Below are 17,012 nucleotides of genomic sequence, written 5' to 3' on the forward strand. Positions count from 1 at the left end.
GTCTGGCAGAGGGCACTCTAACAGCATTGGTTACAATGCTGTAAAGCATGGTTGGGACCCCATCACCCCTTTGTCACATTAGCTACAAGAGACAAAGAAAATATGTGCAAATGGCCATTCATTTTTAATCGGGTGGGTGTTTTACAATGACAAGAGGTCGCTATGCAGGCAGAGCCAAAACAAACAAGAAGTCTGTTTTATGCAAATGCTAAGCGACATGACAAAGTGACTGCTACTTAGAGTGAAGGCAGTATGACAGTGTTTGTTGTTATAGTAAAGTTCATATTTAAACTGTAAAACATCAAGCTTCAATTAAATGTTGTTTAATGTTTGTTATAAGGGTTTGGTAATGAAATGTTAGGTATCTTTGTTACTTTTTATATGTATATATCAGTGGATATATATGTATTGCAATTTTCTTTTTACTCCCTAATATCAGTATCATATTGGCACCCCCAAAAAATACATATCTGTCAGGCTCTAATAATCAGACAGGTAGTAATTTACAAGTGTTTGTGTGTGTGTGTGTGTGTGTTACAGTGTGAGGTAACGTTGGTCATATGATGTATTCCTCCGTGCATGACCCAGCATACAGGCGCCTCAGTGTTGAGGACCTCAATGGCTGGAGAAAGCCAAGGGTACACCCATGTTTCACCTAGATGGTTTCCTTTGAGAAATGAGGATGCACTGCTTGTCTGCCTCCATGGTTGCCATCTGGGACCCAAGGTGGTTCCATGGTGTGGTGGATGCATCAACACATGGCACCACTGCATGCACCCTGACCTGACATGGTGCTGTGTTATATTATAACATTACACTGTCATTCTGGCTGCATCTTAAAAAGGCAACTTTTTGCGATGTTACAACTAATTTTCTCACTGCAGTATGATGTAAACCTGGATGTCTGTTTACTAAAATATCTAATGTCTTACTTTCACCATCATGAAAGGTAAATCATCTGGTCTGTCCTTTGAAAATTGAATATTTATAATGATTGATGCTGCATACCATGGCAGTGTGTTGTGTGCCATTCTCACAGAAAATAATACAACATTCAGTTTATTGTCTATTACTACAAACATGCAAATGCAGCATACCTCCTGGTGACCACTATGCTTTGGTCACCAGGAGGTATGTCTAAAGTACATATCAGCATCTACAGACACTTGATACTGTGCTGAAAAAGCATACAGAGAGGAAAAAAAATGCAACCTTGAAACAGCTATGAGGGCAGCATTGTCTTTTGCATCCATCTTTATATATTTGTACCTGTTTATGAGCTCGTCCAGCCAGTCTGCTTTTGTCTGCAAACCACATTAAATCCAAACTATGTTGTTGCTATGATGAAACATGGATTTTTACAGCAACAAATCATAAGTTTCATAATTCAATGCTCTAGTCACAAGCAAGGTCAGAGAAGAGTCAGCAACCCTGCTCCTGGAGATCACCTGCCCTTGCATGCTACATCTACAGGAAGAATAGTCAAGCCAGAAATTTCTTGCTCTTGATTGGCTGAGCACATATGACATAGTTAATTAGCACTGGGTGAGTTGGGTAACATGCAGTGCAGGTGATCTCTAGAAGTAGAGTTGATGACCCCTGATGTAGACCTTATTCACTGAGCAAACACAATGCAATATCCTATTGGTAATATATATGAAATGGCAAACTTTACTTTCACATAACCAAAGAGGATGTGATATATGTTACGTTTGTAGCTGCTGTTTTCTATGGTGCTGATGCACGCAGGCAGCTGTCAGCACACATTCATGGCTACTATAATTTAATGTTTAATCTTGGTGTTGTCTGTTTTACTGAAGATTATAGAGTGAAAATAAAGAAATGCATACCCCGAACAGCTCATGAGGAATGACCTTGAATCATAGTTATGCATGCCTGCAATCTCATAATACAGTTATCACCTTGATTTCAAACTTGCAAAATACTGACGCTGTCAGAAGACACTAAAGTTCCTTTTGACCTTAACGTTGCATTGCATATCCTTGCATGTTTACTTCCCACAATTTTGCACGCTCGGGTAGACACACTTCAAATTGCATATTTATAAAGGCAAATGTGTTAAATGAACCAAACGCACTATTTTACACAGTTGAAAGATGCAATTCTCATTGCACCCCATTAGCAGCTCACCATGCACATTAATTCCTCTGTGCATGATCCAGCATGCAGGATGGTTACCTTTGAGAGATCAGGGATGGACCACTTGTCTGCTTGGGTAGTTGCCATCCTGGACTCAAGACTCATGTTGTGGAGATAGAGTTTGTAGATCAGAATGTGTTACATTGCTCCATGACCTACTTAGTTTGAGCATCTTTTTTGTTTTACACACACAAATCCTTAGTGAATCATGCTCGTAACCTGCATTATTATCCCAGTCTACCCAGCTGTTAATGGGTACCTGCCTTTGGCTGGGGAAGTAACCTGCAGTGTCCAGGGGAAGTTGTAGACTCTCATCTTTCTCATCTGTATGCTTCTTGTTTGTGAATAAAGTTGACTGTTAAAAGGCCCTTGTAACATTTTTTTTTTTGCATGCTTGATACAGTTGAGATGCAGTCGTGGCGTTGCTGTGCTCTGTGCGCAGTTTTGATCACATTTGTGATGTACCAAATTGCGCTGTGAGTAGAAATGATAAACCAGCTGCATCATTTTATGTCTCTGTGCTCAGAAATGGCTCAGGTCTGGGATTTGGCACCCACAGGTAAATGGGAACATTTGTGTATCTATGTTGTCATGTATGTGTGTGTCTGGCTTCTGCAGGGGGTTTTTGACAGGAAGGTCAGAGCAGGACGATCTGCAGTGTAATAAGTACATTTCCCAATGGCATTGTGTTGAACAATCATTTTATTTGTGTCACATTTATATGACGTTTATGGTTTTGGTGTCTTTTTTTTTCTTAATTTTCTTCTTCTTCAACTCAGGTGTATGAATTTGCAGTGAAAGAAGTCCTGATCCATCGTGTTCCTGTGGAGGATGGAGGCATCTCTCCTCAAAAGAAGAAGCGGAAACACAGGTAAAATGTGAAAAGAGTGTGTGAACATCTGATACACATTTCTCATGCAGTTCCCACGTCATTACGCTGCAGCAGTCCCAGAAGAGCTGCTGGCATTGCCCTTGGAACAGAGGGATGATGCAGTCACACTGAAACATGCATGTACACAAAATGTACAATAAAAGTGTGCAAAAATCAGCACAATTGATGTACTGTATTCATGTAGATGTGAAGATTCCTGACAATTCACTGAACTTCAGTTTAGTCTTCGTCATTTCACTAGTGAATATTCAACCTTATTGACCTGAGCATGTGGTTCTTCTCCACTGCAGGCTGCAGAACTTGCTTACAGTATATGGAGACATCTTGTGTTGGAGATTGGACTTGCATGCATTCACTGAACTAATTGCAGGAGGTGAAGATAAACTCTCTAGCTGATGATTTCCAGTCTTGAGGTTTTCCCATCTCAGACCATTACCATGACAATCGGTCCAGATTGTGTATCAGATTTCCTGACTTTGTTTACAATTTTCATAGCGTGAAATTTAAAAGCAAAATAAAACAAAAAGTGAACAAAGAAATCAAGAGCGACAAAGAGGACCATTCTCCGAGCGAATTTTATTACACTGACGAATTTGAACCGGAGGAATTAACAGCAAAGAAGCTGGAAGAGGACATGCAAAATGAAGATGAAAACAGAGCTCCTAACAGTCAAGAACAGATTGAACACTTCATTACAAACCAGAAAGTTAGCAAAACTCCATAAATATCAATTCAATTTTGTCGGCGCAGCTAAAAACATCCATATAATGATTTATTAACCTCGCTTGCTCGGACTGTATGGGAAAGTATCAGACCCGAGGTCTGATATTTTCTCGTACAGACCGAGCAAGTGAGATCAAAACGACAATGGATTTCCATCAAATTTGGTGAAAATATTACTTGGATGGTCTGAAAACACCTTTTTGTACAAGAAGCCCAGATGGATCAAACTTGGTGGGAATGTTACTTTGGATAAATACTGAGAGGTGATTAGACTTTGAAGTAGGTTGGTTAATGGCCAAAGTAAAGGACAACATGGTCTGTTGCAAGAATGTACATATTAAAGTCCAACCATAAGTGGATTATTGTGGAGACGTAAATACCCATTTAAAGTGCAAACAGTCAACTGAATTAAAGTTAATGGTGGAGGGGGTATGAACTGGGACTTAATGAATCTGACCACCGACAGGGAAAAAAGCTGTTCAGCAGCCTGATTGTTCTTGCTGGAATGCTCGTGTATCATTTTCCCGACTGCATAGGGGTAAAGCCAGGTTGTTGCTGGTCTATGGCACCAATGGTTTCTGGTGCAAGATGATACCAATGCCCTTGCCCTTCAGTTTCAGTCCAACACTCCGACACATGCAAGTGGAAGTGGCCGTGACAGCCACATTTGCATTGGGTGGAAACCAACAGTAGCAGTAGTGGGTAGAAGATACGGACCAATGTGTCTTTCTTCCACCCCCTCAAACTAGTCCGTAGTAACCAGCATCCTCTTTTACACCGTGGTGTGCTGTGGGGGAAGCACATCCAAGAAGGACACATCCAGACTGGACAGATGGGCTGGCTTTGTGGTTGGCATGAAGCTGGACTCTTTGGTGACGGCAGCAGAGAAGAGAACACTGGACAAACTGCTGGACACTATGGACAATGTCAGTTACCCTCTGCACACTGTCATCGGCAACCAGAGGAGCCTTCCAAAGTGCTCCTTCCAAAGTGCAGGACAAACAGACTGAAAAACTCTTTGTCCCTCAGGCCATCAGACTGTACAACTCCTCACTCGGGGAGGAGGAGTAACAGGAAGACAGGGGATGGGAATGAGAGGAACAGGAGTAGCCTGTAAAACAGTACTGATCAGTATGCCTGGTAAGTAAGTCCCTTCAGCTGCTCCCTTGTTTGCACTTAATGACTGATCTCAAATAATTATTTGTAAAGTTAAATTCTTAAAAACAAACAAACAAACAACTTTAAATCAAAGAAAAAAACCTTTAAAATTGAGCATGCACAAATACAATAGTAATAAGTCCCTTCAGCTGCTCCCTCGTTCTCTGTCTGGGGTCGCCACAGCAGATCTGCATGTTGATTTGGCACAGGTTTTATGCCGGATGCCCTTCCTCACGCAACTCCACATTACATGGAGAAATGTGGCAGGGGTGGGATTTGAACCCGGAACCTTCTGCACTGAAACCAAGCACATTCACCACTTGGCCACCATGCCTGCTCTTATATTTGCAAACTGTTTTCTTTTTTACTTTCACTTTTGATACTCTGTGTGCTTCTTACCCTGTGTGCTGCTATACAATGCTGCTGGAACCTCACTTTCCCTGAGGGGGTCTTCCCAAGGGATCAGTAAAGTTCTGTCTCATCTAAAAGACTGTGTGTAAAATTGTTGTTCTGCATTCATAGCAAACATTATTCAGCTTTTGCAGCTCATGTTGTGCTTCATTTTCCAGGTTATGGGCAAAGATTCAGCTAAAGAAAGGTACGTTCCTTTGCGCTGACACGCTACAAGCTCTGCCCTTTGAAACACGCTGCAGTTTTTTGTGCCACTCTGAGGCCTTTTGTTCTCTGTTGCTCCAGATAACTCCTCCAATCAGGTGTACAACTACCAGCCATGTGACCACCCAGACCACCCCTGCGACAGCTCCTGCCCGTGCGTGATGACCCAGAATTTCTGTGAAAAGTTCTGCCAGTGCGAGCACGAGTGTGAGTGTCATCTTGCCTCTTCACCTGAACCGATTCCTTAAAGAAAAAAAAAGGAAACACAATTCCCACTTCCAGTGTCTTCACCTTTGTGATGTCAAATGAGATTAGTTTTCCGCGAACAGCTGCTCGCGATCTCTAAAGCGCTGGTAGAGGAGGAGAGCAGTGGAATGTAAAATGATCCTGCAGTCAGAGGACAATCTGTCCTCTGGTAGAGAGAGAGGTTTGTTTCCAGAATGCAGCAGCAAACCTCATTTTCCAAAACAGCCATTTCCATTTGTCCTTTCTGGATTACAATGTGGCAGTTTGGTCGGTCATGCGTTCACCCCCTTCCTCCTCACCCCGACTCGCTCCTCGCCTTTTTCCCGTAGCTGAGCAGAGCCGGGGCCAAACAGGAAGCAGCCCACAGCTTCGCATGTGTGCGGTCTAACAGCTTGGAGTGGAATCAAAGGGACCAGACGGGCTTCGAGCCTGATGTGCAGCATCACCTCCGACATCAGTGTGCGTCAGACAGCTCCAGTTAGAACGTGCGTGATGATACACACACAGACCGCGAAGGGGGGAGCTTTAAACGGCACAACAGAGAAGATAAATGCCGCTTGGAGCTCTTGTTTTAGATGTTCCCTTAGCAGAGGCGCCTGGAAAGACTTCTTAGTTATTCTTGCAGAATCCTTCTGTTCATCCGCCCTGAGGGTGTTACGTTACGCTCTGCAAAATTGCAATTCAGAATAGCTGCCAGCAGAGGTCTCTGACTGATGAGGTTTGCAGCATTGCTCCACCGCTGCATGCTGCAGATGCCTTTAAATGGAATTATTTATCATAGTCGTATTCTGTTCTATGATTTGATTTTGCTCTGTTGCTGCATGAATTTTGAAAAACACTGCATCTCTTTTCTGAGCAGCTGTGTGTCTAAATGTTTTCCAGGTCAAAACCGCTTCCCAGGCTGCAGGTGTAAGACGCAGTGCAACACTAAGCAGTGTCCATGCTACCTGGCAGTGAGGGAGTGCGATCCAGATCTTTGCATGACCTGTGGCGCTGCAGACCACTGGGACAGTAAAGTGGTCTCCTGCAAGAACTGCAGCATCCAGAGAGGCCTTAAGAAGGTGAAAGCATAGGTGGATGCACATGGGTGGCCACCAGGGGGCCAAGCACCACACTGAGAATATGACTCAATGGGAAGGTGGAGAAAAATTATTAATAATCACAAGATCAAATATCACGATGTCTAATTTTACAATGTGATATTTTAAAAGTCCAGAATCAATGTAATTCAGATTCATTTGTTGGTTGAAACAAGGTAGAAAGTCAGTACCACTTTCATTCAGCAGAGGGCGCAGTGTAGACCACATCTGAGTGTTATGTGATGTCGCCTGTTTCAGACGGTTATAAGAAAAATAATAGCGAGCTGCAAGAAATTTCCCCCGGATATCAAATTCTCACTGAGAACATTTACTTCAATGACTTGCAGCCAGAAAGTGCAAAAACTAAGAATGGGGGCGGTGAGTCTTTACTTCTATCAGTAGCCAGCAGTGTCATCCAATGTTGCAACGACCGAGTCCATATTAAACGTTAGCTGTAACTTCCACTAAATTTTTTAGCGGTTTATCGGTTTAGTGTTATAAAAGTTAGCTTTTGAGTTAGTGGATTAATGGTTATCGTCATTAACTTTTCAGTTTAGCTGATTAGTGATGATGTCACTCATGACTAATGTACTCCTTTGTTTCCACAGCACCTCCTGCTGGCACCATCGGATGTTGCTGGGTGGGGCACCTTCATAAAAGAGCCCGTTCAGAAGAATGAGTTCATCTCGGAATACTGCGGTGAGGTGAGCCCATTCAGCTACTACAGCTTTGGATCTATTGTAACTTAACCCTCTGGGGCCGATGCCGTCATATACGATGGCTGGGACCAAGCTTTACTAAATTATAAACACCTTTTTAATGATATGAGATAGAAACTTACTTTTGTTTTTGCTGAAAATTTAACTCCACGGACTTTCAATCCACCGTCGGCCATCTTTGTACTCCCCATAGAAGCTGTGTGATGACATGCGCAATGTGAGTGTCCAATTGGAATTGGTTCACTGTCACATGGTTTTCCAAAATCCAATTGTAGGGCAGATTTACCTGATGTGATAAACCAAAGATCATTTTCAGGAGTGATATCTTACTATTTGGCCCGTTTGAATAGCCCCCTAACTCCTCCAAAGCGCCCTGTGCCATTACGTACAGCGAATGTGAAAGCAGACGGAGAGCCTCACATGACAATCTCATGTGCTCAAACAAAGAGTGTGTAACTATCCGGATTGCTCCACTAGTTTGCATTTGAATGTTACTGGATAACTCTGTGGCTCTCTTCCTCTGGCATAAAGCACTGTTTACCATATCACTGGGGTGAGGTAGAGGGGCCGCTCCTCAGACTGGAGCCAAAGTGTGAAATGAAAGCTGCTTGCAGAGTCAGACAGAAGACTCCAAAACACAGTAGAAATAGAAATTTATGATGTGACCTTTGTGTAATAGCAGACAGAAACTGCTTTGAGATGAAGACAAACAAAAACGCATAGACCATTTTGTATATATTGTTCAAACTGTGCATTTGTGTTTATTGTTTGAACTTTTTTGTTGTAGGCTTTCACACAAGACCTCAAATGACCTTTATAAAGTGTCAAAACAGTTGTTTATTATAGTTTGCTGTGTGTTTTGAATAAATGTGTGTGGAAAATTATTTTTCGCTTTACTTTTTCCTTTCTTATTTCTGATTGTAAACCTTTATTACACTTATGAAACACAACAAAAGCATATATATATATTATGAAAGAACAGGTTGTCCTGAAAAAAAGAGACATAAAACTTGATTGTGGGATGCAGGGAGAGCTGTTAACAGCAATAATAAACCATTTATGCCAGGCGAGTGAACTGTCCAAAAAATGCCCTCGGACCCCAGAGGGTTAAAGCTATAGTGTGTCCAATTTAAGGATTTGATGTGTTTTCATAGCCTTAGAATGACCCGTTCATATCTACACTCCACAAAAATATAAACACAACACTTTTGGTTTTGCTCCCATTTTGTATGAGATGAACTCAAAGATCTAAAACTTTTTCCACATACACAATATCACCACTTCCCTCAAATATTGTTCACAAACCAGTCTAAATCTGTGATAGTGAGCACTTCTCCTTTGCTGAGATAATCCATCCCACCTCACAAGTGTGCCATATCAAGATGCTGATTAGACACCATGATTAGTGCACAGGTGTGCCTTAGACTGCCCACAATAAAAGGCCACTCTGAAAGGTGCAGTTTTATCACACAGCACAATGCCACAGATGTCACAAGATTTGAGGGAGCGTGCAGTTGGCATGCTGACAGCAGGAATGTCAACCAGAGCTGTTGCTCGTGTATTGAATGTTCATTTCTCTACCATAAGCCGTCTCCAAAGGCGTTTCAGAGAATTTGGCAGTACATCCAACCAGCCTCACAAGTGCAGACCACGTGTAACCACACCAGCCCAGGACCTCCACATCCAGCATGTTCACCTCCAAGATCGTCTGAGACCAGCCACTCGGACAGCTGCTGAAACAATCGGTTTGCATAACCAAAGAATTTCTGCACAAACTGTCAGAAACCGTCTCAGGGAAGCTCATCTGCATGCTCGTCGTCCTCATCGGGGTCTCGACCTGACTCCAGTTCGTCGTCATAACTGACTTGAGTGGGCAAATGCTCACATTCGCTGGCATTTGGCACGTTGGAGAGGTGTTCTCTTCACGGATGAATCACGGTTCACACTGTTCAGGGCAGATGGCAGACAGCGTGTGTGGCGTTGTGTGGGTGAGCGGTTTTCTGATGTCAATGTTGTGGATCGAGTGGCCCATGGTGGCGGTGGGGTTATGGTATGGGCAGGCGTCTGTTATGGACGAAGAACACAGGTGCATTTTATTGATGGCATTTTGAATGCACAGAGATACCGTGACGAGATCCTGAGGCCCATTGTTGTGCCATACATCCAAGAACATCACCTCATGTTGCAGCAGGATAATGCACGGCCCCATGTTGCAAGGATCTGTACACAATTCTTGGAAGCTGAAAATGTCCCAGTTCTTGCATGGCCGGCATACTCACCAGACATGTCACCCATTGAGCATGTTTGAGATGCTCTGGACCGGCGTATACGACAGCGTGTACCAGTTCCTGCCAATATCCAGCAACTTCGCACAGCCATTGAAGAGGAGTGGACCAACATTCCACAGGCCACAATTGACAACCTGATCAACTCTATGCGAAGGAGATGAGTTGCACTGCATGAGGCAAATGGTGGTCACACCAGATACTGACTGGTATCCCCCCCCCAATAAAACAAAACTGCACCTTTCAGAGTGGCCTTTTATTGTGGGCAGTCTAAGGCACACCTGTGCACTAATCATGGTGTCTAATCAGCATCTTGGTATGGCACACCTGTGAGGTGGGATGGATTATCTCAGCAAAGGAGAAGTGCTCACTATCACAGATTTAGACTGGTTTGTGAACAATATTTGAGGGAAATGGTGATATTGTGTATGTGGAAAAAGTTTTAGATCTTTGAGTTCATCTCATACAAAATGGGAGCAAAACCAAAAGTGTTGCGTTTATATTTTTGTTGAGTGTATATGGGAGTACACCCCCTAATGGATGCCAGCGTGTGGCACTGCCATGTTGATAGAGTAGCCTAAAAACACCCTTTTGCATTTTGCGGTTTGGCTGGAAGACTAAAGAAAAAAGATGAGCGATCCATGGTTGCTCCCCTATATCGCTAGTCTGCTAGTAGCTAGTGCAGGCTAGCAAGTTTAAGAAGCATTATTTTTATGAACTGGAAGGTTAAAAAAATCACCATCGCAAGATGAAGGAAAATGGCAAAACATAATGCACTCTGCAAGCGCTCCACTAGATGGCACTAAATCCTACATGCTGTGGCTTTAAGGTGTGTATTCTTTAATCACAGGGTGTGTTATATGTGTGTGTGTGTGTGTGTGTGTTTAAGCAGCTCATCTCCCAAGATGAGGCGGACCGACGCGGCAGGATCTACGACAAATACATGTCCAGCTTTCTTTTCAATTTGAACAATGGCAAGTTTTCCACGTCCCTTTCCGCTTGTAGCTGTGCACGGTACAGTACTGTGTTGCAGTATAAGTAATGCGCATGATGCATTTTGTGTCTCTCAGTAGACTTTGTGGTGGATGCCACAAGGAAAGGGAACAAAATTCGCTTTGCAAACCATTCAGTTAATCCCAACTGCTACGCTAAAGGTGAGCTGCTATGACGCCAATTTTGAGGAATTTTCTGACATAAAAAAACTAGCTCATCATGTTTTCTGCTCTTACAGTGGTGATGGTAAATGGAGACCATCGCATTGGGATTTTTGCCAAAAGAGCCATCTTGCAAGGAGAGGAGCTCTTCTTTGACTACAGGTAGACTCGCTGGCTTTTTGGGGGGGATTTCAGTTGCTTTTGAATGGCTGTTTTCTGGTGATATTTGAAGCAAACTCTGACTCTGTCACCTTCTTCACACAGATACAGTCAAGCTGACGCCCTCAAATACGTGGGGATAGAGAGGGAGGTGGATATGACTTAGCTGCGCCTGCTGCCTACATCTATAGCCTGTCCTTAAAGGGGTCATATTATTGCCCCTTTTCACCAGGTGTCTCAAACAAACAACACAGATATTCAAGTCTGTCGCCAAAATACTTCATCGACAACAAGGCGATGCGTCATCAACTCACTCACAGCTCTCTGTGAAACCACTTGTTTCTCTTCCTGTTGCTTTAAATGGAGAGGAGCTGCTGCTTGCTCCGCCCCCTGTTTTTAGTGTTCGCTGTCTGTCAAGGAGTCAGTCAAATGTACGTGCAGAACACATTTAAAACACGTATAGGTCAAAGTACTGTACAACTAAAATAAGAATAATTCTACAGTAAAATAATAAAAATACAAAAGAACAGCTCGAGCATGATGCACAACGATGTACGACAGGAAGACAGTCGCACAGAAAGACACAAAAAATAACTAAATTAACTGTCTTGTAAAATAAGCGAAAGTAGTCAACATTGAGGTAGTTGCAATATGACTGTATTGCTACTACAATCTGACGGACAGAATAATAAAAATATCACTTTTATTGTCCTTAAGATGGAGAAAATTCTGAAATATCCAAGTTTTAGGGACCAACTTGACAAGCTGCAGTGTGGTGGACACAACCCTAATACGGACAAACCCTGATGTTTGACCATATCGGGGTTGTGTCGAGCTCCAGAGAAGGCAAAAGGCGCAGAAGAGTTCTGTGTAATTGCTAAGTTGATCATGGGTGTGTTTTGGGCCGAAAATGAAGTCAACCAGTGTGTCGTCAGTCATTAGCTTTAAGAGCCATGTGTATTTGAACCTGGTGCATTGCTATTTAGATGGTGGACTCAACAGGGGACAGAATGGAGAGGTTTTCTGGCAAGGAGATAATTTATGGGAGCATCCACCAAAGCTCCCTGATGTGAAGCAGTTGCATGTCTCGTTCCTGCAAAACCTCCTCCTCCGTCAACTAGCCAATCTCCTCCATATGCCATCAGATGCAGAGAGACCCCTGCTGCTCCTGAAACCTCATGTGGTTTTCCTTGGGACAAAGGCAACCAGCATAAAAATATAGTCCAAACCAGATGTATTACTTTTATTTTACTGAGTTATTGGGCCAAGTGGAGGAGTTTAAGTATCTCGGGATCTTGTTCACAAGTGGGGGTAAGTTGGAGCATGAGATCTATAGGTGGATTGGGGTGGCATATGATGTTTTTATGGAGGCTGTACTGGACCATTGTGGTGAAGAAGGAGCTGAGCCAGAAGGCAAGGCTCACAATTTGCCAGTCGATTTAGGCTCCTACGCTAACCTACTGTCATGGACGTTGGGTAATGACCAAAGGAATGAGGTCACAGATACAAGTGGCGGAAATGAGATTCGTCCTTCGGGTGACCGGGTGTCTGGGCTTACACTCCTGGACAGGGTGAGAAGCACAACTATCTGGGAGGGACTCTGAGTAGAGCCGCTGGTTCTTCACATCGAAAAGGAGCCAGTGGAGGTGGTTCGGGCATCTGGTGAGGATGCCTCCTGGTTGTCTCCCTAGGGTGGTCTTCCAGACGTGTCCAACCGGGAAGAGGCCCCAGGGAAAACTCAGGATATGCTCGAGGGACTATATTTTCCACGTAGCTTGGGAACGTCTTGAGATCCCCCGGGAAGAGTTAGAGGAATTGTCTGAGAATAGGGAAGTGTGGGGTGGGCTACTTGGTCTGCTGCCACTGGACCTAGACCCAGATAAGCAGCAGAAGATGAATAAATGAAAGGTATTGACTTTTCAATTTAGTTTGAGTGATGAGGAGGGTTAACACACATCACTGTGTGCATAAGCACAGACGTGTCATGAACCCACCCATGTAAGCCGTATCTGAGTATTGTACTTTATAAACAGTAACAGTCAACCAGACTTTTTTGTTTTTGGTCTGTGGTACAATGTTTTTCTACTGCCTCAGATAGCACTGCACCAACACTGCGCCTGAACGCACCCCACGGCTAGCACGTCCATTAGCGCAAACGTGCAGGGACATTTATTACTTAAACAACGTTGGTGATCGACGTGAAAATTACAACTATATCACTTGAAACCAGCAATGACATTTGCGGTGCACCGTGTGCTACTTTGTGCCATGTGGAAGATAGGGCCCTCAGTGTAATGACTGCATTATTTGTAAATTTCAGCAGCAAATAGGCACAATGACAAAAAAGAGAGAATTGTTGGACCAACTTCATAAAGTGCTTTGATTGGTGGCATTCAAAGGAATTAAGATGATCAAAACTAACAACCATATTTATCCTCACTTACTAACTTAACTCATTTGAGTGTCACTCACGATCAATTTAAGTAGATTTTCTCCTTCTTTAGTGCGGTTGGTGTGTGTCATAGAACAAGCGGGAGTTCAAATATGGACTTCCATGACATATGTCACATAAGCCATTTCAGGCCAAAATCTACGAATCAAGATCATTTCTACACACACACTCATAGCATCGTGGGCCTTTTGGATGCTTAACGTGACACCTCTGCCACATGTACCTAGACAAGGTGGATCAAAACACATTCTGAAAAAATATGACAACTTTAACTCTCCATCAGTAACAACTGAACCTTGCAGGTGTGTGTATGCCAAGCTTGTGTAGAGTTCAATATTTCAAGTGGAAATACTGCTAATCTGTGTTTGTTTGCCACACCATCCATTATAACAGTAGAGATGCTACATTTAGCCGTCATTCGGTGTATTATGCTACTTAGCGCCAGGCTGCTTTTAAAAAAAAATTTTTTAACCTCTCAGCGCTCGTTGTAAGCTTTTTCCATGGCACTTTATGATGATCAGTAAGCGTGCACGTGCGGCCTTCTCACACAAACCGTTCTACGTGTTGTAGCCGCAGCCGTGCACTTAGTGTTACGTGACGTTCCGCCTGCTCTTCAGAAGAGCTCGGCCGGGCTTTGTCGCAGCTTCGCGTCACCGCCGCCGTGTCTTTTCAGTGAAATAAGATATCAAGCAGTTATGTCACTGCTCTGCAAAAATTAGGCAACCAGACGAGAAACCGACTGACTGAATGTAACCTGTAGAGTTGATGGTGAAAAGATCTCATTCCTCCTTTGATTTTTTTTTAAATGTATTACTGTTACACGGTACATACGACACACATGGCGCATCTGCGCGTGTTTACCGTTGCCCTCAGACAACCTCTAAGCTTTTTAATTTTTGCAGATTAACACAGTCTTCCTTAAAAAAAACTATATGTGTGTGTGTGTGTGTGTGTGTGTGTGTGTGTGTGTGTGTGTGTGTGTGTGTGTGTGTGTGTGTGTGTGTGTGTGTGTGTGTGTGTAAGTGCCAAATGATTCCACACAGGTAAAAATCCTGGCTGGTCACCACCTCCTCTGAGCACGCGGAAAAAGGAGGCAGACAACCGGTGTCGCCGACCGAACGGTCCCCCCCTAAAAATTGGTCCACCCTGCCTTCACTGCGCATGAATGAGTCTAACTCTCTGAGTCTGACTCTCTACACCCAAAGCGATCAAAGGGAATAATGTGATTATTAACCATCAGATGACACAGTAAAACCTCTTAAATTATTCTAAAGTCAGTTTTAAGCAGAAAACGAGGCCTTTTTATGCAGAAACAAGTCGCAACTGACACGCCAAAATGACGTAGGCGTAGCAGCACGTCTGTGGCGCTCTGATCGCTTCCTCCGTCTTTTATGAAGAAATAATGCTGAATTTATGTGGAAATGGTTGTTGTGTAAAAGCTTCAGATATCTGTCGCTGAGATAGATGATGACTCTGGAACGCAGTTTGAAGCAGAAACGAGGCGATAATGGTGAAATGCGGCTAATGACGCACAGAAATAACACTGTTGACACTTTAAAATGACGCATGCACAGTGAAGGGAGGGGGGTCCAATTTTTAGGGGAGGACTGTCTTGTCTGCAACATTGGCATCGAGTTCCTCCCATTTCATTGGCTGGAGGGTGTTCTTGCATCTGATTGGCTCACACAGCTGTAAGTCAGGCTGGTTCCCTCCTCCTATGCTACGCTGCTCATTTTTAATGGATATTTATTTTTGATGCATAAAATTCTACTCAAACAGTTTTTACCTTTTCGTTTTTAGTGTTTTTTCACTGACACACTAAATTAAAGCAGAACAGAAAAAAATTAATAAATAATTGTCCCAGCTGCCTGTGTGTCATGTCAATTCCAGGTAGATTTTTTTTTTTTCCCAGAAGTGACATGACTTTGCCATTGTGTGCTGGTGTCGCAGACCAAAGGTCCGCCCCGAAAATTCAGTCCGCCTTTTGCATCTGCATATGCGTCATTTCGGACCTCAGCAGCACGTCTGAGATTGCGTCTCTTCACCCAAAGCAATCGAATGGATTAATGAGATTATTAACCATCAGATCATAAAGATAAAACCTCTTAAATCATTCTAAAGTCAGTTTTAAACAGAAACGAAGCCGTTTTAAGCAGAACCGAGGAAAAATTCTGTGACGCATCGAAATGGCCGATGCGCAGTGAACGCATCAGCTAACAGCTCGTTTAGCCACAGTGCTCTGATCACTTCTGCCACCTTTCATGATGAAGTAATGCTGAATTTATGTGAAAATGATTGTTGTACAAAAGTTGAGATAGAAGTTGACTGGAGTGCAGTTAGAAACAGAAACGAGGCGATAATCCATGAACCGCGTCATTAGCGGAAACCGATTTTTAAGGGGACTGTTCTGTCTGTGACACCGGCCTCCTTTTCCACACATGTGGAGGAGGCAGGAACCGGCCATGTAAAAGTCGAAACGGTGTGGAAGTGTTGAAAAATTAACAAACCTGCAAGATTTATTAAAAAAAAAAAAAAAAAAAATCAGTGTTTAACCGAATATTAAAGTCTCCTTCATGTGAATGCACATCATATATCATTTAATTCCAGTTTTGTTCTTCACTCTTTCTCATTTATTTGCCCATTTTTAGATGAGATCTTTCTCAGTAGAGATGAGTTTACGGCTATGTACAGCGTATGCCTATGTAATAATAATATTAATAATAATAATAAAAGTTTAACTTTGTACATTACATGTATTTGTCAGAGTGTTATTGCACATGTGAGAAGCAGCTCAGCTAAAATAAGACGGTGACAATTTCCTTCAAGCTTCTTTTATTGATGTGACAGTTTTGCAGTGGTTTTGACACAGTAATGGTCATTTACAGTGACGGGGTTACAAAACAAGATCAGGCGAAGCTGCACAACAACACAATGTTTTCTAAATTGCGCAGTTGTAATCAAGGTTTCTGGGACTTGCTGCAGAAGGATTCGGATGGAGCAGTTTTGAGAAGTCTGACCTCAGTCTGGTGCCATTTTTTCATACCTCACTTTACAGGGGTGTGCAAAAGTCTTAGGCACCAGATAGAAAACCGCAAACATAACGACAAAACATTTTACCGTAAAGTGTGATTAAAGACTTTAAAACTAAGACAAATACAATCAACATTTGTGTGGTTGCTTTGTGCACTTTTTCAAATAAAGAATAAACCGGTCTGTTTTTAAATAAATCACTGTACATTGATTTTTGGCTGGTAGCCCATCTTTTATTTCCAAGAGGTTATTGTCTCAAATGAAAAAACAAGATGGTGTTGCACATTTGACCAGCTTTTGTCGCCATCTAGTGGAAAATGTGAGCATTTCAGGGCTTCTG

At 42.9% G+C, this 17,012-nt stretch overlaps 1 protein-coding gene across 4 annotated transcripts in view; it reads left to right on the forward strand.

The window, feature by feature from the left end:
• ezh1 (enhancer of zeste 1 polycomb repressive complex 2 subunit) overlaps positions 1-16,392 on the forward strand; it is a 58,170-nt gene extending 41,778 nt beyond the window's left edge. For 3 of the 4 annotated variants that reach the window (XM_034189400.1, XM_034189402.1, XM_034189403.1), the window contains exons 12-20: positions 2,940-3,031; positions 5,503-5,531; positions 5,630-5,755; positions 6,677-6,855; positions 7,482-7,577; positions 10,767-10,851; positions 10,951-11,031; positions 11,109-11,193; positions 11,296-16,392. In XM_034189400.1, coding sequence (XP_034045291.1) covers positions 2,940-3,031; positions 5,503-5,531; positions 5,630-5,755; positions 6,677-6,855; positions 7,482-7,577; positions 10,767-10,851; positions 10,951-11,031; positions 11,109-11,193; positions 11,296-11,356 — 834 coding nt within the window. In that variant the 3' untranslated portion in view covers positions 11,357-16,392. The remainder of the gene's footprint in view (positions 1-2,939; positions 3,032-5,502; positions 5,532-5,629; positions 5,756-6,676; positions 6,856-7,481; positions 7,578-10,766; positions 10,852-10,950; positions 11,032-11,108; positions 11,194-11,295) is intronic. The other variant, XM_034189401.1, reaches the window with a different exon arrangement.
• Positions 16,393-17,012: the final 620 nt, after the last annotated feature.

This window comes from Thalassophryne amazonica, chromosome 16 (assembly GCF_902500255.1).
Source record: "Thalassophryne amazonica chromosome 16, fThaAma1.1, whole genome shotgun sequence".
In the NCBI taxonomy this organism is placed as follows: Eukaryota; Metazoa; Chordata; class Actinopteri; order Batrachoidiformes; family Batrachoididae; genus Thalassophryne; species Thalassophryne amazonica.